The 24,755-nt window shown below is 41.8% G+C and overlaps 2 protein-coding genes and 1 non-coding gene across 9 annotated transcripts in view; 1 reads left to right on the top strand and 2 right to left on the bottom strand.

Annotated features, from left to right (window-relative positions):
* Positions 1-7,805: 7,805 nt before the first annotated feature.
* The window catches only part of brd1a (bromodomain containing 1a), a 17,107-nt gene continuing 157 nt past the window's right edge, over positions 7,806-24,755 (bottom strand). Inside the window, exons 1-13 of one of the 7 annotated variants that reach the window (XM_085137519.1) lie at positions 24,021-24,452; positions 21,432-22,833; positions 21,185-21,353; positions 20,725-20,856; positions 20,474-20,602; positions 18,363-18,675; positions 17,937-18,257; positions 14,411-14,992; positions 13,863-14,004; positions 13,524-13,657; positions 10,896-11,005; positions 10,329-10,483; positions 7,806-9,647 (exon numbers count right to left, since the gene is read on the bottom strand). In XM_085137519.1, the coding sequence (XP_084993645.1) occupies positions 9,464-9,647; positions 10,329-10,483; positions 10,896-11,005; positions 13,524-13,657; positions 13,863-14,004; positions 14,411-14,992; positions 17,937-18,257; positions 18,363-18,675; positions 20,474-20,602; positions 20,725-20,856; positions 21,185-21,353; positions 21,432-22,816 (3,756 nt within the window). In that variant the 5' untranslated portion in view covers positions 22,817-22,833; positions 24,021-24,452 and the 3' untranslated portion in view covers positions 7,806-9,463. Of the gene's footprint in view, positions 9,648-10,328; positions 10,484-10,895; positions 11,006-13,523; positions 13,658-13,862; positions 14,005-14,410; positions 14,993-17,936; positions 18,258-18,362; positions 18,676-20,473; positions 20,603-20,724; positions 20,857-21,184; positions 21,354-21,431; positions 22,834-23,071; positions 23,240-23,675; positions 23,817-24,020; positions 24,453-24,755 lie in introns of those variants that run through there. The other 6 variants (XM_085137517.1, XM_085137521.1, XM_085137520.1 and 3 more) reach the window with 6 other exon arrangements.
* trnak-cuu (transfer RNA lysine (anticodon CUU)) lies at positions 18,874-18,946 on the bottom strand. The gene has a single exon. It is a non-coding gene; the product is annotated as a tRNA-Lys (tRNA).
* Positions 23,940-24,755, top strand: part of zbed4 (zinc finger, BED-type containing 4) — a 12,109-nt gene continuing 11,293 nt past the window's right edge. Inside the window, exon 1 of the mRNA XM_085137513.1 lies at positions 23,940-24,054. The gene's annotated coding sequence lies outside the window, so the exon portion shown is untranslated. The remainder of the gene's footprint in view (positions 24,055-24,755) is intronic.

The following is a 24,755-nucleotide window of genomic DNA, read 5'->3' as shown; positions in this document are numbered from 1 at the left end:
AAACTCAGCGTTGCTGTCCATACTTTGCATAGGATGGAAAGCTAAGAAACAACACCCAAAAAGAGCAGAGCCTGTGATGCAGCTCGTGTATTGATACCAGTGAGATTATCGAGTCGGCTTAAAGGTCAGATTCATAGTCGATTCCCTTGTTGATTCCCAATCAATTTTTCTGTTTGGGAGCAGAAGAGAAAAAAAGGCACCTTTTTTTTTTAATCATCTCAAAGTTCGCACACAGGGTAGGAATACGGTTGAAAAAACATATGCACATGAATCCTGGGTGCAAAAGCTCCACTGATAGATTAGGGAAAAGCTGCTTTGCGATGAGCAAGTGTCATAATGGAGTAACAGCATCGATAAAGTAGCTCAGGAGCCTGGAGGGCGTAGAATTTCAAAGGATTGGATGATCTGAAAACTGTTCTCGATCCTAATCCTGACATGGCGTCTTCTTTTTTTGTTGTTTATCCCTCAAATGTTAAAACACGGATAATACATGACCCACCCTGCAACCCTACTCCCCATATAACCACCAGATGTGCCAATAATGGCCAACAATCATTTTGTTGAATTTACAGATTCTGCCCCAGCTGAGGTGACTCTAAATAACATCACCTTCTAAAACTTTTATGCAGATTCAAAGCACGCATCCAAAATGCAAACGCACACAATACACACCGCACAAAGTCCGAGTGCTCGTTCCGAATCTTATTTCACTTTCAGCTGTGAGGAAAATCACACGCTGTTTGGCTCGCAGCTTGAGTTCATTCAGGCTAGAGTGGAAGCGACAGTTAGCCTATTTACTTTTATTCTGGACTTGTGCTAATTATCTTAACTACACAAGTAATTATCTTTCACATCAAAGGGCTGTGCTCCGAGGCCTGCTGATCCCCCACCTCCCACCTTCCCTCCCCCGCAACTCACCAACCAGCCAGCCCGCCCCAGACGCGCGCCATCATCGGCACGTTTCCGGAGCCAGCTGAATCATGACATTAGCAGATAATTAGACGATCGCCTGACTGCGTTTGATGGGGGCACATGTGACGAGCAGCCGTCTGCGAGCTGAATTATTGAACGGGATTCCAGAGAGATATTATCCCCCAGATTTAACCGTAGCTATTAGATCTTAGGTGTTAAGCTGCAGCCTCAGTGAAAAGCCTGCATAGCATTTTACAGATTAGCAGTAAATAAATGACATCCCAGAGGATCGTTGATTTTTTTCTTCTTTTCTTTTTTTTATTCTCTTTGGTTTATTCCGTGCTGAGCATCTCTTTCATCTCATCCATTAGCACTGCTGTTTCTGATCACGGTCCACTCTGATCGATGAATAATGCAGCTGCTGGTTTGACTGCTGCCCAGAAGCCACGACTTAATGGCATAACCTTATGGCTAGGAATGTACGGCGCATGTTTGTGTGCGCATGCTTTCATTAGCTTCATCTTCGCCAGTGCCTCTGGGCTCCAGCTCCAGCAAACAGACAATAATCAGGTCATCTGGCATCAGGCGCAAAATCCTTCATTAACAATATAACGATAATCTTTGCAGAAACATGTGACTGTGGGAGAAAATTTACATGAACTGCATTTAAATTCCTTTGAAGTTGTTTGTTTTGCTCACCTTGGAAACACTATTTCTACTTCTCCTCTGTGGTAAGAAGTAAACGCACCCCATAAATATTTATCTACCTAGGGCCCATGCTATTCTGGCCCAGTGTTTTGAACATAGCCACTGGAGACTGGGCCTATCAGGGACCTGCTGAGAGAGACCGAGAGAGAGAGAAGGAAAGAAGCAGGGAGGGAGCGGTGGAGGATAATATTTGTGTGTGTGTGTGTGTGTGTGTTCCAAAATGGAAAGTGGATAGTTTGTGCAATGTTTAATGCAGGAGGATCGGGGCACAGTTCATAGTGTTTCCTTTACGAGTCACCTCACACACCTCTGAACTTTCAGTCGCAAACAAGATGATTCTCATCTGCATTTTTGAGGCTTTTGTGCTAGTTGGAGAAATATTTTTGCCACAAATTCACAGTAAAACCCAAGATTTTTAACCTCTCCGGCATGTCTGGTAATGTGATTCAAAAGAACTTTAAAACGTGACTTTTGAATCTAATGTCATTTTGAAGCATGCCCGTGCTGACATATCCATTTTGGCAGGTATTTAAGAGCAGACCAGAGCACTTATTAAACATCTTCTGTTTGAAAGAACAATCACAAAGCGCCGTTTAAGAAAAGGAATCTTATCAAAGATTCCTTTAAAGGGTAAATACGCATGGGATGAAGATCTGGAAACTAAAATCCCAGCAGAGGATTGGAAATCAGCTTGTGATGGGAGCACTATGTTGGGCAGCGCATAAACGCTATAACATTTTAGGAAGCGGTCAGAGTGACATGAGAACATCTCAAAAGAAAGTCACTCCTGCTTAGTTTCACAACTACACAAATGTGATGAAAATGAACAAAAGCTATTAAACTCGAAATACAATTATTACTACTTTTGCTGGAAATTAATCAACTACTCTTCAAAAACTGCACTCAAAGAACTGTGTGACATGGAGCATGCTAGCTGGAACCTAACCAATTTATTGGCAGACTGATGGTATTGCCTAATATTAGCCATTTGTATCAGCATTCATAACTGCTGTTAAATGAAAACCTGAAAAGCAAATAAGAAATGGGCAAAACACCCTACACAATGTTATGAGTGTTGACATTGCACTAGGGGGAACATCTGCGACTGCAACACGTTTGAAACGTCCCAAACAACAACCAGCTGACTGTACATACACATAACAAATGTTAGAGGTTTTTTTAATGTTTCATTTGTATGAAAGGAAAAGGGATTTTTAAGTCACCAAATATCCATTTCAAAAAAGCTTAACTAGTAGAATTTACACTGGACCTCATCTTTGCTCAGTTTTTAGAGGAGCCACAGTAGTCATGGCTTTGCTTCTCCTTTTACTAAGTAGCATCTAACCTCATCACACATGCTTTAACACGCCACATCTGGTAGTTAGCAGTGAGTACTGCCGCCCTGTCCCAGTGGTTCAAATTTCCCACAGAGCTCATGATAATGCAGGATTGTTTTGGTTTTCATTATAGTGAACTTTCTTTGAAGAAGAATTAATGATAAAGTACAGACTCAATCTCCATAGACTCCCATGTTATGTCTTGAATTCACATAACTGAAAAGTATGTTTATATCCTGGGGCAAAAACAGTATGGGCATCTATTGTTTACTTTTCCATAACAACTCTGAGTAAGTTGAATTCTTTTTTAATACCTCAACACCTGGATTCTGGCATGGAAGGCATGGCTGCACTGATTGGCCGGTGTCCTAACATTAGCAGCTGTAGCTTCTATGTGTCTGCAGTGCCTCACCTTTGCTAAACTAGATCATTCCATTGTGCTTGTGCCAGTGGTGCCAAATGAACTATGTTGGTTTCAGCAGCTTTTACTTTATAGGCAAACATTCACCATTTCTCCCATCATTTAGAATATAAAATATAAACAACAAACAAACAACAACTTCTAACAGATCAAGTTGATCAGGGGCCTCTGTGTTATGTTCTTTACTGTTATAAAAATACTCATGGCCGCCAGTGATACCCCTCAGCATTCTAGCAGATGCAGCTAATTTGTAAGTCCTTGGTGACTTCCTTCTTGTCACCTTGTTCTTGAGGTCACAGGTCAAGTTTTCTGAAAATCACCTAGGACTTTGAGGTCAAGGTCACTGAGGTTTGAACTCGTCAGAGGTTTTTAGTAGATACCAATCTGAAAATCCCAGGTAACATCTTTCCCAAGTTATCATGTTCACAAGATTTTCAGAAAGCTTGACCTTTGACCTTAACCTTGAGGTCACGGTCACCGGGATTTTAAGTCATCCAAAGTTTTTTGCAGATGGGCCTATGGTATAATGGATTGGATTTATATAGCGCTTTTCAAGGCACCCAAAGCGCTTTACAATGCCACTATTCATTCACTCTCGCATTCACACACTGGTGGAGGCAAGCTACGGTTGTACGGTTGGCAGACTGACAGAAGCGAGGCTGCCATATCGCGCCATCGGCCCCTCTGGCCAACACCAGTAGGCAGTAGGTGAAGTGTCTTGCCCAAGGACAAGGACAACGACCAGGACAGAGAGCCCGGGGGTCGAACCGGCGACCTTCCGGTTACAGATACGCTTCCCAACCCCCTGAGCCATGGTCGCCCTAATGAATGAATGAATGAATTTGAAAATCCTACGTTGCCTCTTTCTCCAGTTACCATGTTCACTACTCTTTGTATCCGCGCCGCACACCTGGGCGATCACAATGCCTCATCGGCTTTTTTTAAAACAATTAAAGTGTGAGTGAAGTGCAGACTTAAAGCTTTACAGCCAAGGGGTAAAATCTGATATGATTCGCCAATTATCAATTAGCTATTGTTTTTTTCTTTTTCCTCTGCTTGCATTACCTTAACTTCATGAACAAAAAACAATAAAAATATCTTCAAAGCCATAAAAAGGCAAATGCCAAATAACAACATCTCTGCTGTGGGTTTGCTGACAGAGAGCGTGCGACACCAGCTCAGATACAAGATGCATCTGCTTGACATTCTTCCTTCTTGATCTGGTGAAAGAAGTCAAAAATGCCAGGCGCCATATTCTATCCCCCCTCCCCCAAAAAAATCTTGGCGGCAAGGTGGGAAAAGTTAGTTGCCGGGTCTGACACCTGTGTGCAACGCAGGCAATTCTTGCTGTCACTTGCTGACATGGAGCCAGGAAAAAAGGGCAAAAGAAAAAAAAAATAAAGCTGGTGGCACAGACTCATAACAATCGGCTGCATGACTACGGGATGCACATTTACACCTACGAACTTGTGCTGTTCCTCACGCCTTCATGCAGAGGAGCACGCCTATGTGGGGAATGTGACATTTCCTCCCTGAACTCTGTTGACACTTCTGTGAGGGCCGGGTTTGGGGAGGGGAGCTTGGATTATACATCCGCAGGCCTGTTACCTGGTGAGCTCTGCAGACTTCCAGAAAAATCAGAGCCCTACGCCTGGATGTTATTGCCACCCGCAGCACCGCTGCCTGAACCACATCTCTAATGAGGCCTGCCTTCAACTCAGTCAAAGTCATCTGATGACACTGATGTGGGGAGATTGATATTCACGCTTGACTCGCCGTCCTCTCCACTTGACTGCCATGTTTACCTCCCCGCGCAATTAGTATCTGGTGAAGACAGACAGACAAAAGAGAGGAGCGAGGGATGGAGTCAGACTCTGCTGTGCGACTGCATTAGCTCCAATTGTTTATGAAGATGGGAGATGTCTTTCAACAGCGGCTTGAAGGTGGCCTTCTATATCACAGGGCCATTACTAGCTCATTTAATCCCCATAAAACTGCTTTACCTCACTGAATGTCAGGAGCCTGAAATATCAGAAACTGTATTGGCTTAAGTAAAATGCATATTTCAACAGTTTTTCTGCTAAATTTGCATCGAAGACGTGCCTCGCTTTGGCCTTTTAAGATGCACTTAGGAAAAAAGAACCCACAGAGCAAAACTCCACAAGCGTGACGGTGCAGGTTCAACTCCAGCCCACACGAAGCAGTTTACATGCCCCCCCTCTCTCTCTGTGAGCTAGCTTCATCGCACTATTAGCATATGAACAAATAAAACATTTAAGATAGAAATTGTCTGCCCACTCGCTGTGGAAAAAAAAGAATGGAGTTAAGGGTAGAGATGGACAAGGATTGGCATTAGCAGACTTTTTATCTGAGCTGTTGGAGAGAAGAGCCAAACCCATGTCTTCGAAGTGATTTAGCGTTAATTGACAGTCTTCTAATCGGCCGCATTCACCATTTGAACACAGTAATAAAAAACTGTTTGTATGCTGAATACAGATGCCTACCCGAGAGGAGAAACGACCGGGGCTGAGCAAAGCAGGTGGACACTCGGCTACGCCGGGTGTTGTCACGGCGGAGGGGGTGTTCGGATGTGTGTGTGTGGAGCAACAGCGCCTCCCTGTGGAAAGTGGCTGCCTTAATCAGAACTGATGCAAAACTTGTATCCACTAGTTAGCTTAACTGCTAGGGACTCCGACTGTAATTTAACTTTTTTTAAAATAGTACTTTAGTACGTTTCATAGGTAATTACATAACTTTTATTACATTTATTTATCTTGAGCGTTACTTTTATGTTATTTTTAAGTCCCATGTGTAACTCCACCAAGGAGAGGAGATACAGTGTGGTACTTTAGAAGAGACAGAAGCTAAAACAGGTAGCTTAGGATAGAGAATTGTGACACGTGTTTTTTAACTGTTGGGGCCATAATTTGTTAGAAGGCGCAGTTTTTGTAGTTTTTTTCCTTTGTATATCACCACAATGTTTTTTTAAATCAGTTAAAGCGTGAGTGAAGTGCAGACTTTAAGCTTTAATTTGTATATTTAAATTAACTGCTTAGGACAGGTATATCAAACATAAGGCCCAATTGGCCCCTGGCCCCCGAATCGATTCCAAGCTGGCCTACTGGACAGGTTTGCCAAATCTGAGGGCATGTGGAAAATGGATTTTGAAATTTCACCTGTATTTTTTGTAGGTTTCATTTGTGGCCGTTTGTAGTACACCAAAGTAAACAATTAAATGACAGAAAGCTTCCAAAAAAGGACCTTTGTTGTGGATTAATGAAAATCTTTTGCTTTATAAATACAGGACAGTCTGCACAATCTTCTGTTTCTTATATTAAGACATCTCAGGGATAATACATTAGTTAAAGTTCTTTACACTGGCAGATGAGGCAGCTTCCAGTCCACCCCACTTAACATTAAAGTGAGCCACACATGGCAATTATTGATGTGGAAATTATTTCTAATTTCCACATCATAAAAACACAACAGCTAACACTGTGTGGGGCATTATTATGGCATGGGCATGTATGTCTGCCAGTGAAATCGGGTCACTAGTGTTTATTAATGATTTGACTGCTGGTGGAAGCAGCAGGATGAATTGTACTGCCTCATACTGCAGAAGTAGTCCCAGTTTCTCATGGCAAAGAAATGGGATATTTTTCAATGTCCAAGTTAAGCCACAATTTCAATCCACCTGACACAGTAAAGGCCTTAAAGAAGAATTCAAAGGAAGAAACGCAACATTTGGTGATGTTCAAGATCGGAAAATGCAAAAGGATTTCATTCAACAATTAAAAACAGCCATTATGAAATTATGCTAGTCTAAGCCTCCGATGTATTAAAAGGTTGTAATTAGTTGACAGTCAATACAAATTATTGTTAATCACTTGAATTCAAGTCTTCAAAGTCTGCACATCAATCTTTGATTTAAAATCTACTACGGTGATTCACAGAGGCAAAACTACAAAGATTGTGTCTTTATTCAGCAAATTATGGATCTAACAGTATAAATGCACTCCAAGAGAGCTGAGAGTGTCATGTGGACCAGCAGTAAAACACCACTTACACACTGATGTATTAGCAATAATCTAATAACCATATGCACGATGGGCAACATTTTTCACAAGCACTTTAAGTGTAACAAATAATTAATTTTACTAGAGAGAGCATAATAAAAGGCTTGTTCAAGTAGCGTTAGATTATTAAACAGGTTTATTACCTATATGACTGTACAGTATGTACTAATATACATCCAGAAGCTGCATAAAAATTAAATTGATAAAACTTCTTGAATGCAATTTTGTACAGCAACAGAATTTTTTTCAGTTGCAGATTAATTAGAAAAAACTGAATGAGGCTTTAAAAAAATAAATAAATGTGCACTAGCTTGACAGTATACCTAAAAAAAGAAAAAAAGGCTAAATGAGTTATTATTTGTATGTTTTATTTTTTGCTTTACTACAAAAAACAAAAACAAAAAGAACAGTCCCAGCAATATTTTTGCATCATCTGATTAAAAAAAACAAAAACAAACACAAAAACTACTACAGTTAAATACAAAATGAAATATACCAAAACTACCCAATGCTACCCAGAAAGAAAGAAAAAGAAACAGGCACGAGTATAAAATAAAATATCTGGAAGTCTACAACTACAAAAAAAAAGTTAGAAAAACGTTACTTAAAAAGAAGGCAAGTATCCACCACAAAATGTGCCACTTTACCACAATCAGCTCGCACATCTCTCCTCGAATATAAAGTAATGCAAATACTTTACAATAAGTTAACGCAGGCGCATCTCCCTATGACTACAGCAAAACCAAGTAACAGTCTAATGTATCACATGGAAATACACTTTTTTTTCTCCTTTTTTGTTTTTGGCAACAGTTTCAACACATCACACAGAGAAATCAATCTAAGACTTCTGGGTAGCAATGTTTTTGTTTTATGTTATTTTCTTGTTTTTCTTCTCTTCTTTTGGTTTCTTGAGAACATATGTTGTGTCCACAACATCACACACTGCCTGCATGAGTTTCAGAGGCTTACAAACTGTATACTATGTATTCAAATCATATAAATATATAATATGTATTTATATATATATATATATATATATATGTGTGTGTATATATATGAACAAAAATATACTAAAACTATTTGTAATACAAAATGATTTAATGCCAAATGGAAGCTTACGATAGAAACTTCAATAACTTAAAAAAATGAATAGGTTGATACTTTTCAGAAACATGACAATTTAGCCCTAATCTCGTTAATACAAAGGCTTTTGCGTTTGTTTTACTTTTTAAATTCTTGTTCACACAGCACTGGCAAAACAGCACTCCCCCTAGTGCCAAGAATGCGTCAAGTATAAATACTAAGAAAACACCTGTACAGTACTGATTCCTGTCAAACCTACAAAATAAGTTAATGTCAGCCAACTGTACACAGTATTTACATTTACAATACAAATGGAGCTGACTTGAGAATGTAAAGATAACCATAACATCAACACAGGCTTTGGCCACAAATTTGATGCCAGTGAAAAGCCTCTGTGAAAGCATGAAATGTACGATCTCGACCACTTGAGAAGTTTTGCGGCCCACTTTTAGCGTGAGGACGACTGTGGCTGCCAAATTAACGGTTTAAAGTTTAAGTCAGTGTGACAGTTTTCATTTTACTCCGAGTCTTGACACCACAGACTGATTTGGTAAAAGGCTACTAAAAACGTATGAAATTAATCACTGACACTTTTTTTTTTGCCTTGAAATGATAAATCGACAGTCATGGGTGACTAGAGTGAGGGTGGCAAGGTGGGATGACAAAAATAGCAGTCTCTAAGCATGGAGGTGGTGAGGAGAGATCGACACATTCATTTCAGCAGCAGCCGTATCCCGTCGGGACGTGGTAGGAGTGTGTACAGACAGGAATGGATAAGGAAGAGACACCACCTGTTACAGCAGGTGCCCAGTAAACATTTCAGTCTCCTGCAGAGACAGGTCCGGGATGGGTGCGAGGGTGAGGGTAGTCACAAGCTATTTGGTACAGGAGAGGTACAAATCTGTGTGTGTGGCAGAGAGTCAGAGTCAGTCTACGTCGCTGAGGTCGCTGACTGGCTCGTCCTGCACTATGCTCAGGTGGTTCATGGCGCGGCTGAAGGCGATCTGGACAGCCTTACGGATGCTGGATGTGCGTCCTTCCATCATTTTAATCTTGTCTATGGTCTTGTCTATCCCCAGAGGAACCATCTTGGATCTAGGAAGCCATTGCCTGAAGGGGAAAGCAACACTAATGTCACATCATTGGAAAAGCAGCTAGAGGTCATTGTTTTCTATGATTCTTGACAGGAAAATAGCACCCTGCTCACAGGAAAAAGCAGGAGAAAAGCTAAAAACACAACCTTAACATGACAACAACCATATATATTCTTGGTTTTGTTTATTTATTTTAAAGTAACTGACCACAAAAAAACTCTTTAAAAAAAGGTTAATATTTATGGAATACAATAAGCATCTATAATCATTTTCCCCTTCACAAACAGCTTTAATTATGACCGTTTTATCATTATTAGAAATGTTAATGTCTACACTGGCCCTGCGACATATCAGCAAATATCTTGGTATTTACCAGCATCATATCAACTTTGTGCTTGGTTTAAAAAAAAAAAAAAGAAAGAAAAAGATGTGATGAAGAGCTGAAAGACTAACACAGGTCAGTTCTGTCTAATATAGAAATGTTCTTGTAAGAAAGCACAAAAAAATAAATGTTGCAATCAGTGCATCCCAAGTGTACATACAGGAAAGCTAAAAGGTTTTCTGCACGGTAACGGGAGTCATGCCAAAATAAATGTGTGTTTAGGAAGGTGTGAGGTTTTGCAGGTTTTTTTGTGCACTATTTAAATGATCCAACTACCCACTTTACCGACTGATAAATACAGACACCGGCACTCACCAACTGCGCTTGTTGTCGAAGAAGAGGACGAGGTAGAGTTTCTCTTCTGCTTTGTACTGCATCTGTTCTCCAATGCGCAGCACGTCCAGGGGAGGCATGGGGATGGAGACCCCATTGTGCTGGCAGCCCACACGTGGCATGTGGGGGTCGATGATCTATTTGCAGTAGGGGAGGTAAAAGCGGACGTTACAAACACACACACTTATAAAACAAATGCAAAGATATAGCAGAGAGACGTTTGCAATTTACACACACATGCACCTCCACTACCAGCTTGTGCCACTACAATTTTGCTTCCTCATTTGTCTCTTCATGCAAAGCTCAAATTGCTGGTTTACAGAGAAATGCTGCCACCTAGAGCAAAAACTGAATATTTTTACAAGCAGCAATCTAGCCACGTTGCTGCTGAAAACAACAGCTGTACTGAAAGGATTGCTTCGTCCTGTGGATAAAAGTGTCATAAATTTGCTATCAGTGTGTCCTCAGACTGGGAAGGAGGCAAGAAAACGTCAGAATAAAAAGATTACAGTCAGCGACTGTCATGCTTTCTCTCCCACAAGCACTCACCAAGGCAGGGTAGGAAGGGTATCCACTACATTTGGCCCAAACTAGCTTTAGGGGTTCCAATGCAACAGTTGCAGCACTAGCAGGCATCCAAATATTGCTGTTGCCAACCTCTATGGAAGTGGGAACAACACCAGACAAGTTATGTGTGAGAGTTTAAACGCACACAGAAACACATTTCAAAAAAATAAAGCCATGCTGCAAGTGCAGGGGCACCAAATCAGGGTGGGAAATTAACTTTGGGAGCCAGAGAGAGACAGATATTAAAATTTACCAGCCACCCTCAGCTGTTAATTAACCAAAAGGGAATTGCAGATGAGGGCCGAGTCTCCAGATGCTGACTGGTTAGATGCCACGGTGGCAGCAGCGTATAAAGACTAGCCAGTCAGTGCCAAAATTCACAAGAACTTGGCTGGTAGCTGCAGTTAATTTCCAACCCTGATTTTATATGTATGTATGAATACCAGGTGTCTGCTGGTTAAATCAAGTTAAACCTCTGAGAGCGCTTTGACACACAGTAGCACAAAAACACAGTTCAGCCACATTATTTCATTTCAGAGACGTTTTGAAACGTACGGGACCAGCAGACAACTGGGAGTATACATAACGATGTTACTTACTAGTCGTACCAATTCAAACAGACTACAATACATATGTTGTTAATGTTGTTAATATAATCCCATTTTCACATATTTACACTGGATTTTCACGATACACTCTGTATATTTTGGTCAAGAAGAAATTGGAGCCTTTTAACCCTTTAATACTAAGTTAATCATATTTTATGCAGGAGTTTTAATTTTTTTTCCTGAGAAGGCTGCAAATTCACACGTTCACATATAATCAACCATGTCAACGACTCATTTTGAATGCCTTTTGAAAAAGAAAAAAAACTATTGTTATTCAGTATTTTTTTTTTTTTGCACTTGCCTTATTAAGAAACAGTTAATAGCCAGGAGGCATGGCTGACAAGAGCAAATAAAAGAAACTCCCTAAATGTAGGCTGTCAGTTAACCTGCCATTGTCTGTCATATGTTTAGTTAAGGGTAATGTTTTAATCTAATAAAAACAGGAATTTTATCGCCACTTTTTCAAAACCATGCTGATTCTCATCCAATTAGTTTTTTTTGCTTTAATCCCATCTGGTTGCAGTTTAACAATAAAAGCTGTCTTTAATATTTGAAATGAATACTAGGATCCCCAAACACCAGCTTCGTCAAAAATAAACTTCTCTAAAGGGATCTTAGTTCTGCTTTCAAGGTAAATGACCTGCTCGGCATTGTTTACAACATTATTAATCTTTGGCTCTTTTTCCCCGTCTCCCTCCCCTCACCACCAACCGTTCACAGCAGCCTGGACCTGCCAGAGGTTTCTTCCTGTTAAAAACAAGTTTTTTTCCTTCCCACTGTCACCAAGTGCTTTGCTCACAGGGGGCAGTCTGATTCTTGGAGCTTCTTTGTATAACTTAGAGCAGAAGTTGGGGAAATCCAGGCCTCAAGGACCATTGTCCTGCAGGTTTAAGATGTGTCCTTGATCCAACACAGCTGATTTAAATGCCTACATTACCTCCTCAACGGTCGTGTCCAAATTCATGGGCTGCATCCTCCTGAGGCCGCATTTGTAGACCGATTACGTCACAGCGACGCGCCGAAGGCTGTCCAAATTCGTAGACTCCTCCGAATGCAGCCGACAAATGCGTCCTCCTTTTCCCTGAATTTGAAGGATGGGTAGGGTGTGTCCTTCTTGGCCCACCATATCCCAGAATTCATAGCGCGGTCCAGCCAAGCTCCAGTTTCCGGCAATGGCGGCCGCTACTAAGTTTTAAAATTACTCTTATTAATCTTTCTGGGCCACAAAATAAACTTTAAACATATTTTCAGGCGAGAATGTGGGTTAGCTCGTTGATAATTAAAAATGAACACAAAAAACGGAGAAAGATTTCGGGGTCCATTTTCGATTTTCGTGCCGTGGCGCTGACAACCGGAAATACTCTGAATTAAGGGCGGGAGTAGATCGAGAAGGCTAGACCGTCCAATTCCATAGCCGTTTACTTCCGGCCTACCCGACCTCCTGAGGACCCGGCCCACGTAGACCGCGAAGGCCGGGTCCTCAGGAGGATGCAGCCCATGAATTTGGACACGACCAACATGTCTTGAAGTTCTCCAGAGGCCTGCTAATGAACTAATCATGTGATTCAGGTGTGTTGACCCCGGGTGATATCTAAAACCTGCAGGACACCGGCCCCTGAGGACTGGAGTTCCCCACCCCTGACTTAGAGGATATTTATCTTACAATAAAGCACCTTGAGGTGACTATTGCTGTGATTTTGGATATATAAATAAAACTGAACAGAACTGAAAAGACTGATAATAACCAAGTTTAAAGACTACTCGTAAAATCTGTTTACACCCTAAAGTTGTTTTAAAAAAAAAGTTTCCTCTCTGTTGTTAACCTTGCATTTACTTCAAAAACCCAGTTTCACTATGGTTTTAATCGATTTAGTTTGCAGGACTGAGTAAGTTAATAAAGTATATTACAATTTTAAATAGTTAATATTTGTATTTTTTTGAAAGATGTCTACCCACTCCCCAGACATGCATTTAAATTCTTTTGACAATCTGGTCACGTTACCAGCAGCGATTCGTGCAGCTTTTGCAAAATTCCCAGTTTCGATGCAGGCGATTAATTCGCTCTTGTCATCCACAGTGTTTCTCCGGACTAAGGCGGGTTTTCCCTTCCCACATTTTGGAAGACTGAGAATGGTGCTAAAAGCAAAACACAAGCAAAAACACAACACGAAGTCAACTTTCAAAAATATCTGGTGGCACGCATGCTTTGATAATATAGATCAGATACACAGCTGCCTAAACAGGCAAACTGCCTGCAGCAGGCCTGTGTTACATTATCTGCTGCTTCTTCATTTGTATTCAGCTGCAGATTATCGATGGGGAGGGGAACAAAAATTTTTACCTGGTGTTTCCCTGCAGACTGCTACATGAGGATATGGATGACTCAGAGGCGCAGCGTCTTCGAGGCTCCACAGGTCTACTAGTTCTGCTGGTTTCTTCTACTTTTTTCTGCTCCTCGACCTGAAGAGCACCACTTGGCAGGCCTAAAAGAAGCAGAGCAGCAAATTCCAAAAATATTAGACTGAGATCTAAAGGCCACAATCTTAAAACCAGCAACTCCTGTCAAATGACGATGATCAAGCTACATATTGTTAAGCCATTTTCTGATTAAAGCCAAAAGGAGTAAACAAGGGAAGTTAATTAGGACTGACTGAGACGACTTTTATGACAACTCTCTGCATTGTTTGTGATGATAGATTAAGAGGTTGGAGGTATAGCTCAATATTAATGTAGTAATTTAATCAGAACCTTTCTATTTCTTAAATACCAGAACACAAAAGCAGAATTTACCCCATGTAAGAACGTTAAAACAAGAGACCACATGCAGAATCAATCAATGTTTATTTAAAATCTTGTGTTTTCAGAGGACTTCCTCAGTAAACTTCTCACCAGTGTCGAGTCGTTTAACTGGAGACTCGCCCGACTCTTCACGCTCTTCCTCTCCTCCCTCCTCCTCTGCATCCCTGCTGCCGCTGTGCTTCCTCTTCTTGCCATGAAGCAGAGTCTCCAGCCTGGGTATGACCACTGACAGGAAGGACTTGGAACCTAGCTGTGCGTCATCTTCATCTTGCTCCTCCTCGCCCTCTTTTCCGTCAGTCCTGTCGGACTCTTCGTCTCCGCTCCTGGGTAGCTTCTGCGGGCTGGCTGCCTTCGACTTGCGGAAGAGAACGGCGGTTCTGCGGTTAACCGCGCCTGTGGGCTCTGCGAGGGTCGACGTTGCCACCACGCTCACGTCACCTTCTAACAAAGGGTCCTGGAGGCTGTTGTGTGCGTGGCCATTGAGGCATGCGGGAGAGGAGAGCAGGTCTGGTATTTCCCCATCCAGCTTGGCTCGCTTGCCATGAACCTTGTCTTCACAGTCAGGGGCGGCATCTATTGGTTTTAGGGTGGGGGGTTCGGGATCTGTGTCTGAGTGGATGAGGGGAGGAATGGTATCCGATGGCTCCAGTTTTGGAGGAAGAGACTTATCTCCTGTGGGGCAGCGAACAATGAAACAATAAACAGTGGTGAGCTTTATCATCACACAGGGTTCTAACAAGGTAGTGGTAGCTCAGTCGCCTGCCAGGCTTAAGTGAACCACTAAGCACAGTGGATATTTTTTAAAGACCAAAGCAACTACTATTTAGTTAGCTACTGTATAGGTCTCTCCTCCTGGGTGCAGGACTGTTCTGGCTGAGGCACTGCACAATTACCAATTAGCATTACAGTGATGGAGAGCTGCACATGAGTCAAATACAAAATTAAACTATATATGAACCACTAGCGCTTCCCAGTGCTGCAGCAGCAGACGGGTCTAACGGTATTCCTTGTGGAAAAATGATTTTAAACATCTAAGTTTTATACATTGTATTTAATGTAAAGGAATGTTAAATTACTAACCACCGACACAATGAGTTCAACTTACAGTCCCACGTGTATAAATACTGTTTGAAGTCCATACCATCTTATAAAAAACAAAATGTAATCCTAAAGCGTCCCTGACAGAGACCTTTCACTAACAATAATTTGCTGCAGTGCCCACACTTTCTCCTTGTGTTTGCACAAATGCTGATGTTGTACATTATTATATGACCTTTTGTTTATCATACAAGTAAAACAAGCAGTGTTTAGCATAAACAGGGTGATCTTTATAAGAAAAATGAACAATGAATTTTTCCTTTGCACTAGCAAAGGATGTCTTTGAATTGCAAACTCTTAATTTCAATAAGTGGCTTTAAGCTTGAGGAAGCCACTGTGTGTGTGTGTGTGTGTGTCTGTAATCGTGTCAAAAGATGCTGGAAGGTTATTTTTCCATAGATGTGGACAATGCCGCTTCCTCAGACCCATTCAGAGATGTGTTCCAAGAGGGAACACACGAGTGTTTTCGGGATTTAGCAATAACACCTTTTATCTGATGCTAAAGCACAACCACCACTGACAAGTAAACCTCGAGTTGTTCCGATTTGGTTCAGCGAGTCGGAATAAAGACTTCGCAAATCGCTTTGTGTATCAGAAAGCTCTTTGAACAATTCTAGTTTTAAAGTTTAGCCATCCTTTACAGAGTATAGATCAAAGCTAGTGAGTTTTGTTTTCCACACATCTACAGTTTTTTTAACCACCTGTGAAACTCTTGCTGAATAAAAATGAAACAATACTGTATTTTGATACATTTTGTTTCTACAGTCAGACTCGTGGGAGTCTGCAGTAACTATTTAGTGTTTTATTTCATATTATTTATTTATCAAAACATACACTCGTGGTGTGCTTAAAGCAAGGAACATTTCTGTGACTGAAATTAGAGGGGAGAGGGTGCAAATGTCTGAGCATCTTTTTTCTCTCCTTACATTCAGGTCAATTTTTATGCACAAATTTGTGGCTTTTCTGCTGCAGTCTTTTTGGTCACATGTTCCAGAACCCTGGACTTTAATAGCTTGTATGGGTTTCTTCGAGATTGCTGCTTATGTTCAATGACGTTTAGCATAGTAACAAAATCCTAATCACATGTTTCAGATATGTTAGTCAAACTATTATTTTACAATTAGTGAGCAAATAAGGAAGGAACCAATCCAAGTTTGAAAAATTTAAGAAGTCTAACCTAGCCTCACAAAATTAAGAGGGAGGGGGGCACCCACAAATAGTGTAGATACCACAATAGCTCCACTCCAATTTGCTGATAAGAAAGACAGTAAGAGTCGGGTATGAAAATATTTTTCTTGTTGTCCATTTTGTTTGTTATTGTGAAATCTGCTTTGTTCCATAGGCTAGAATGTTTACAATGCCTAACAATAGTTTTTGTTGGGTTCTTTGCAGCCACGTGACCGTGAGCCATGTGATGTTCAATTGTCTGCCATTTCGATGAGTGTGACAGTGTAGTGACAGAGAATAAAGTGTCTGTTACACAGAGTAGTCTGGTGCATGACCATCTGGCAGCCACTGGTCGCTAGGAAAAACATGTACTCTCTGACCAAATGGGAGAAAGCCTCCTTGGGATTGTTTTGCTCACTTACAGATATCTGCATTTACCTGCCACTAGCAGGAAATATGCAGACTTGTCTGAGAACGCTTGAGAAAGTTTGACTTCAAAGTAAAAGCTATGTCTCAGGGCTGCAGCCAACACGTGCAACTTTTACTTTGTAACTGAGTGTTCTTCCTTTCTGGTTTGTGTGACATTTTTTAGTATCTCTCAGCTAGTAGTTAGAGAATGTTTGCAGACAAAGGCACATCTTCCTACAGGTGACTGGAACAAAGCAACCACATGGAGGATGACTGTATGTTTGGGGATGTGTAAACATTCTACCCAGCAGCAGTCAGCATCCTCCAGGAACCCACCAATCAGTCAGGGAATGCACGTTTTACCTTTGTGGTTGCATCACATCCAATATTAATTAAACAGTCTGTCACCAACATGTCAGTGATTTAACACGAGTAATTACTACTCATTTTGACACTGATTACTACACTCCTGTGTTGTAACCTCTCTACTAGAAATATATATATTTATCTGTCCATTTATGAATTTGAAAAAGCTTCCTGGGTGGAAAAATTACCAAATTTTACTCTATACTTGTGTTAAACATTAATATAAAGTAGCTAATTGTTAGAAAATAATATAATAATCAAAATGCTCTAAGAGTTTTCACCTCATCAACATAGTATACAATTTACAAACATCACCATATCTGAAAGAAATGCTCACTTCCATATAAACAGAGCAGGTTTCATAATCATACTTAAAACTAAACTGTGATATTGTGATTTTCCCGTCCTCCCGACATGCTTTATAGACAGATCATCATGGGACTTTCTGGTTGTGGTTAGGCTAGGTTAAGACTCTGACCTTTGACCTGTACTCGTGATTCTCTTTGCAATCGCAGAGACTGTGACGACCAGTGAGTCAAGCAGAAAACCAACTTCAAAATAAAGCAGTCACACATACCGTCATCCTCGGAGAAATGCCCATTGGGCTTCAGTCTCTCGTCCTTAGCTGTAACCAGCTCTGGGAGGGAGAGAGCTGTTGAAGACGATGCTGAAGTTGTTGGAGATGACGAGGAAGAACAGTGGTGGTGAGAGGGTAGAACTCTCTTCAGGCTCATTTCGTTGCGCACATCATTGATGGTCTTTTTCAGCAACTTGAGCCGCTTGCTGCGGGAGGGGCTGGACTTCATGGCACAGGTGAGATCAAACTTCTCAAGTAGCTGCTGCAGCTGCTTGTCCAGAGGCAGCTGCTCCCGATTAGCTGGCACTAGTAAACGGTCCACTATGAAGAGAATTAAAACAAAAAACAAACAAGGAATCATTAGAAGATATAAAGTAGTTATGGTTAATCTAACTAGTTATTCAGAGAGGCGTGCTCTTCCCTTACCATCCTCCCAAGAAAACGATTGTGGTGCTTTGACTTCCGGAGCATCTGCAAAATGCATGCCGCTCTCCGTGTCAAAGCCGATTTTCTCTGCATCTCGACGGGCCTTTCTGAGCAAGGCCCCACCCTGGTCTCGGAGTCGCACAGCAGCCCGATAGAAGTAGGTGTCCTTTGAGTTATATTTCATACAATTTTCAATAATGAGGTTAAAGTCATCCTCAAATGTATCAAAGTTGTTGTAGCCTTGGGCATCGATGCGTTTCCGCATGGTGGAAAAGTCCATCGGGTGTTTGATGTGGTCGAGATAATCAGGCACCTATGAGAAAGCATCAGAAATATGAATATTTTGTAAATTACTTTTAATAATGTTTAAAAAAAATTAAGCAATGTTTGAACGGCTTTTTAAATTAAAGATTCTTGACAGCAATTCAACCATGTAGAAATTCCACCCACCCAATAACAGTCTATTCCAAGAATCAGGAACCTACTCAAACAGAATCAAGATCAAAAGCTGCGCCCAACGTGGGGCTCGAACCCACGACCCTGAGATTAAGAGTCTCATGCTCTACCGACTGAGCTAGCCGGGCTTATGAGGAAGAGCACCCTTCACCTCCAAGGCCTCCCGACCATGCAGCAGACCACAAGCTCTTGTTACACATTCACCCTAACAGGAAGTCACATTGCTTAACACTTTTACAGAATGGGGGGTGGGGTGGAGTAATGTCTAACATGAGTCACAGAGATCAGAACATGTGACTGGAGCAAGCAGTTGAGCGCTGGTTGCTTGCGTGAAGCTTCTAACAAATGTTTGAGAAAATGCAGAACAGAAAATTCTTTAGTAATTTTAAAAAGTCTTATTTTGTGTGCCGATGATTTATAGTCAAGATGTTCACAGACATAAAATGTACTTTACCAGAGTACAAAAGTGATCTAATTGACTTCCACAAATAATTTATGTCAATGTACCATTTCTGGTACACTCATCTGACAGTCAGGAAAAGGAACTAAAGGCAAAATACAAGGGAAAGTGTAGAACTCTGAACCAATAAGAAAAGTTTGCACATTTAAATTTTTTATTTTTCTTTAATGGACCCATTATGATCGCTTTTAAATCCATGGCATTATTCTTCAGCTCAACTAGATTAACAGTTAAGAACAACCAATATTTATCATTACACTAGATCTTGGTGCAGCTGCTAGGTTCTAGCTCCCTGCTCCCTCCCTTAAAGCCAGTTTTCTTGTTATTGGCTGCCCCTCACAGACAAAATGTCTAGATGGCAGGCTGATGGGGCTGCTGTGCTCACACCCTGATTGATGTGCCTGGGATTTAATATATGCCCTATCCATGATATTATTAACGTTCCAGGGGGAGAAAAATGTCTAAAATTGTCAGTTTTAAGCAGTCTGAAGCCTGAGTAACTGTCTCACTTTCTCACACAAGTCTAATATGAGCTGCCACAACTGTAACAATAAGCCCTCTTTATAGCCAATTTTTACAGTTCTTTAGACCAATAGTCTTCTGGCATCTTAACTCCCTCTGTTCTCTTTTTTCCCCCTTCAGCTTCAACAAGTTGCAGCAGATGGCTGCCCCTCCCTGAGCCTGGTTCAGTCAGAGGTTTCTTCCTTTTAAAAAGGAGTTTTTCCTCCCCACTGTCACCAAGTGCTTGCTCATAGGGAGTTGTCAGATTGTTGTGGTTTCCCTCTGACATTGTTGGATCTTTATCCTACAATACAAAATGCCTTGAGGCAGCAGTTTTTGTGATTTCGTGCTATATAAATCTCAACCAGCACACACCTTAACTATCTATCTGTCAGGGTGTTGCCAGATATTACAGTTGTTCCTACAAGCATGTCAGCACTTTTTCTTATCCACTATTCTTCTTCAAGGAGCTGATATAATGATACATGGCACATCCCATGTGTTATTCAGTGTTTGAATTGTATGTGTCATTAGTGAAAACATAGCAAGGAACTTGGCAGAAACAAGGCAGAGCCAGAAAGAAGCCTACAGTTTTAAACTTCTGCACAGAATAATTAACAGTACTACAGTGTGAATCAAAGTACAATCATTGATAGAATAGATGGAAAGTGTTTGAATATCTGCTGCAGATCACCTCAGTGACATCGACAGGCTGGGTGAAGATCCTGGCCTGATCTTTTGCCTGGAGCTGGTCCAAGAGGGCTCTGAGCAAAATGCTAAAGGGTGTTAACTGCATCTCTAGAAGCGTCTCCTGCAGTTTAATCTACAAGAAAACACAAAAGATAACACTGAGCATCATCACATTTCTGTTTTGTTTGAACTTTTTCTTAAGATATTAAGACAAGCACAACTCTGCCCAACCATGCATCACTCCCCTGTCCTTACCTCTTCCCGCTTGAGCTTCTCCCTCTTGCGAATTAGTTCCAGCAGCAGTCTGGTTCTCTCTAGGTCATGTCGGAGGCGGTGCCATTCCTTCAGCTGTTCCTTAAGAGCCCTGCTTTCCTCTTCACTCTGCCTCTGGGGAACGCATGGAAATTTTAAAAAAAATATAAGACACATAAAAGAACTGAACACCAGAAAATTATCAACTTGCACAAATTCTCAACAAACAAATGCAACACCAACTTCTTTCATTTGGCACATAAGATGCCCATTTCACAGCAAACTGCTATTGATTCACACAGCATGGTCAAAAATCTCATTAACACAAGCAATAAAGTGTTGAACGGAAACATTAAATTGTAACAAAAGCATCATTTATGACTGTGCAAATAATGAGACAACATATTTGAAAACCTTGGGAAAAAGATAAATGAAGGCTACAAGTCTTGTGCGCTTAACTGACAGAGGAACAAACCGGTTGCACATTCTTCTGTGACTGCAGTCTTGTCTGAAGGCGTCTGATGAGGGGCAACCCATTCCTGGACTGCCTTTTCAGTCTCCAGTAACTGAGGACCAGCTCTACAAAGACTTTCTTCTTCTGTATTGATACTTGATTCAGAATGGTTTGTAACCTAGAGGGATGAAAATGAGGGATTTTAGAAAACCAAAGCCATTTCCCACTTAAGTAGAAGGTTGTAAAAAAAATATACCTGTGAGCAGGAAAAGTAGGCACAGTAGCAGGCGGTACAGCTTCACTTTCCACATCAGGCTCGGGCTTCTTGCTCTTACTCTTCCGTTTCTGTTTTCCTTTGGACTGCCCTTTGCCCTTGTCCCCTATCTTACAAAGTCCATTTCTGAGTTTGGCTTCATCATACATGGCAAGAGGTCTCCTCACACACCCGTTAGGTGTGTGGGCGCCACAGTAGGCCGTCTTTTTCACAGAGAAGGTGGGCTCTCCTGTTTCTGTCACCTCTTTGATCGGCTCCATCTTCATGAATAGACCAGCCTTTTGGGCACAGCTGACATGGAAGGCAGTGTAACAGTTGGCTTTGTGGCACTGGATGCAAGCGCCGACCCCTTTCTCCTTGCAGAGGTAGCACGTGAGCTTCCAGCGTGCTGGAGGAATGTGGCTGATGCCGTCGATGGGCTCAATGAAGGTGGTATTGGAGAAGCCCACCTCTGGGACCCAGAGGGCACAGACTACATGGCCCCAGCGGTCATCATCAGTCTTTTTTACTGCTCCGCCCTTATTAGGGCAAAGGATGCACTCTGCTGGCTGAGTCGGCAACTGAAGGCAGTGTCTGCAGTGCCACTGACCCTCGGGAATGTAGGGCACTCCGTAACACTCTTGGTGTACGGCCACGTTGCACATGTCACAAAACAGGATCGCGTTGCTGTTGTGACACTCTCCGTCCATGCAGATGCAGCAGACAGCATCATCATCGATAGGAGCTTGCCTTTCGCTCCCTTTGTCCAGACTTTCCAGGTACAATTCTTTCTCAAAGCGATCAATAAGGAACTCAAAAACATTGTGAGACACTTGACTAACCCCTTCGCTTCGTCGTTTTTCATTGACCAAATCCAGCCAGGCGTAATCTTCTTCATCCATGTCATACTCTGTTTCCTCATCTAGTTCTTCCTCCGTCTTATCTATATATTTATAAAAGGCAGATGGGCGTTTAGGAACAGCTGGAAGATTATATTCTACAGTTCGGAATTTAGGCTCTGGAAGTTTTGGGCTAGCGTGGCTACCAGCGTGGTGTCCACCTCCCTCTACAAGGCCTGCGATGGCAAGTGCGGCATTCTTCTTCTCCTTGTTTTTCAGTCTCACTGACCTCAGGAGGACCTGCTGCTTCGATTTTTCCGCATTCTCCTTATTGCTGGTGCATTCCATTATCTCTTGCACCATGGGGTCATCATCCGAGATCACGTCCAGCTTGTCATATATGCTGAGCCGGTGGATGCGGCCATCGAGTTCGAACTCTACCATGCGCTGCGCCTGGGCATAGGTCAAGATCTGCTTGTTGGGCGAGGGCTTGATAGGAGACGGCGGCCTCTGCACCGCAACCCGGTGCTGCCGAGCCTTCTTCTTCATCTTGACGCTCCGTGTTGCTGTGGAGATACACGACAGGGATAGCGGTTAGACATGTGTATGGGATGCCTGGAAGCATCCCAGTTTAATTTTCAAATAAAGGTAATAACAGTTACATTAGAAAATTAGGTTATTTACCTAATCACAGTAAAATACAATAATTTCACTGCAAACTTAAAGACAGACTTAATTCTCTGATACAGCTTCTTTTATAAAGTGTAAACACGCAAATAAGACGTCTGGTAAAAATAAGTGTACCTGTTTAACTGACAAGCAACATCTTCTTATTTCTTATTCCAAGTTATGTCTTTTAAATGAGAACGGGGGGGAGGGGGAGATCAACACTTTGTGGGTTAAATGTATTAGAAAGTAACAGAGTTTTGGTGACTAAGAGGGCAAAAGAAACTTACAGCTTTCACCGATGCCCCTGCCCCCCCAAAACACAGATTAGCTGTTGTAAATCAGAACATAGCAGCCAGTTTTTACGTTACAATTTCGTCAATGAGCCCATGCATTTAAATGGGGGAGGGAGGCGGTTACACTGGGCAATATGAGAGCGCAGGAGTTAGCACTTGCCCATTTGCTGCAGAGGTGTAACGCCTTTTCAGCAAGGACTCGCAGCCAAAGTGGCCAATGTGCTAACAATAACATTAGCTAGCCAGCTAACTAGCAGACGGAGCTAACCGTCCGCTGAACGGAGCGAATCGCGTAAAAAACAAAAGCAAAAAAAAACAGTAGCCCTTAAAAGGCCGCACTATAGCTAGTTAAGCCTATACATGTTTTTTCTTTTTGCATTTGCACAACATGCCCCCTTTTCGCCAACGCACCGACCACAGCATAGCAAATAAAACCCAGCACATACCTCAAATTCACGAGCAGTTTTGCTAGCCAGCACTCCTACAAAGCAATGGCAATACGGCCTACTAAGTGGCGCTAATTCCGGGCACAATGTTCTCATCCAACGGGCGATACGGGGCTCTTTTCAGTTGCTAATAAAAGAGGAAGAGGCCGCTTTGTACCTTGAAGTTTCGATATTAAACTCTACACAAAGCACACAAGTATTTGCTGTGTGGGCCATTCACAGGCTAGAGTCACTCGTTAGCCACAGTCGAGCAGAGGCAAATAGCAGTAAGAGCAGCAGCCGCACGAACGGATCATCCCCCAACACAACAATGCGTTTCAGCAGACAACTCCCACCCGTACGCACCGGTCTACGTGTGACGCTGGAGGTCATGTCTGTGGTGAGTCGTAGATTTCACACAAAAGCCCATCTGTCACACAATCAGTGCGTTGCCTTTTGTAATAACCATACTAGCATTGCAAAGACAAAGCTGCAAACCTAACAAAACGCGAATACGGACAGTAGCGCTGTGTAAGGAAAGCTGAGACATGTCTGTTTTGACTCTGGGGGGCCTTGGCTATCAAGTCATAAGAGCAGCGGATAAGAAGACTTTCAGAGTGTCATGCCTGTCTGTCATGCTCTGGGGTTATTATTTGCTCTTGTAGTAATAGAGGACAGGTTGGAGGACACAAGCAGAACAACATGCCACACCCCAGTGACCGGTCCGCTGGACCCAAACGTCTTTTTTAAGGGCAAGAACCCGCCCTCGGTTTAGCGCAGTTATAATTTGCATTGATTAAAATATTTTGCATTTACTTTTTCTTTTGGACCCCAACGTGGCACTCCAGACCGTGAACGCAACACACGCGAAAAGTTATTAATTAACTGATTTATTATTTCGCAATAACAAATGGATGTGTTAGTTTTTTGTCCTGTTACACCTGCAGCATGCGTAGATTTCTAAAAAAAAAAAATCTAATTATTTTAATTTCTGTGAAAATAGGTTATTAGGTGGTGTAAACGGGTCGACAAGTTGACTGAATATGCAAATGAAGTAATTGAATCTATCATTAGAACGGACTAGTTAAACATTTCTGTTTA

The sequence above is a fragment of the Neolamprologus multifasciatus genome, chromosome 17 (assembly GCF_963576455.1).
Source record: "Neolamprologus multifasciatus chromosome 17, fNeoMul1.2, whole genome shotgun sequence".
NCBI lineage: Eukaryota > Metazoa > Chordata > Actinopteri > Cichliformes > Cichlidae > Neolamprologus > Neolamprologus multifasciatus.
The sequence above is the reverse complement of the archived record's forward strand: the minus strand, read 5'-3'. Positions and strand labels throughout refer to the sequence as shown.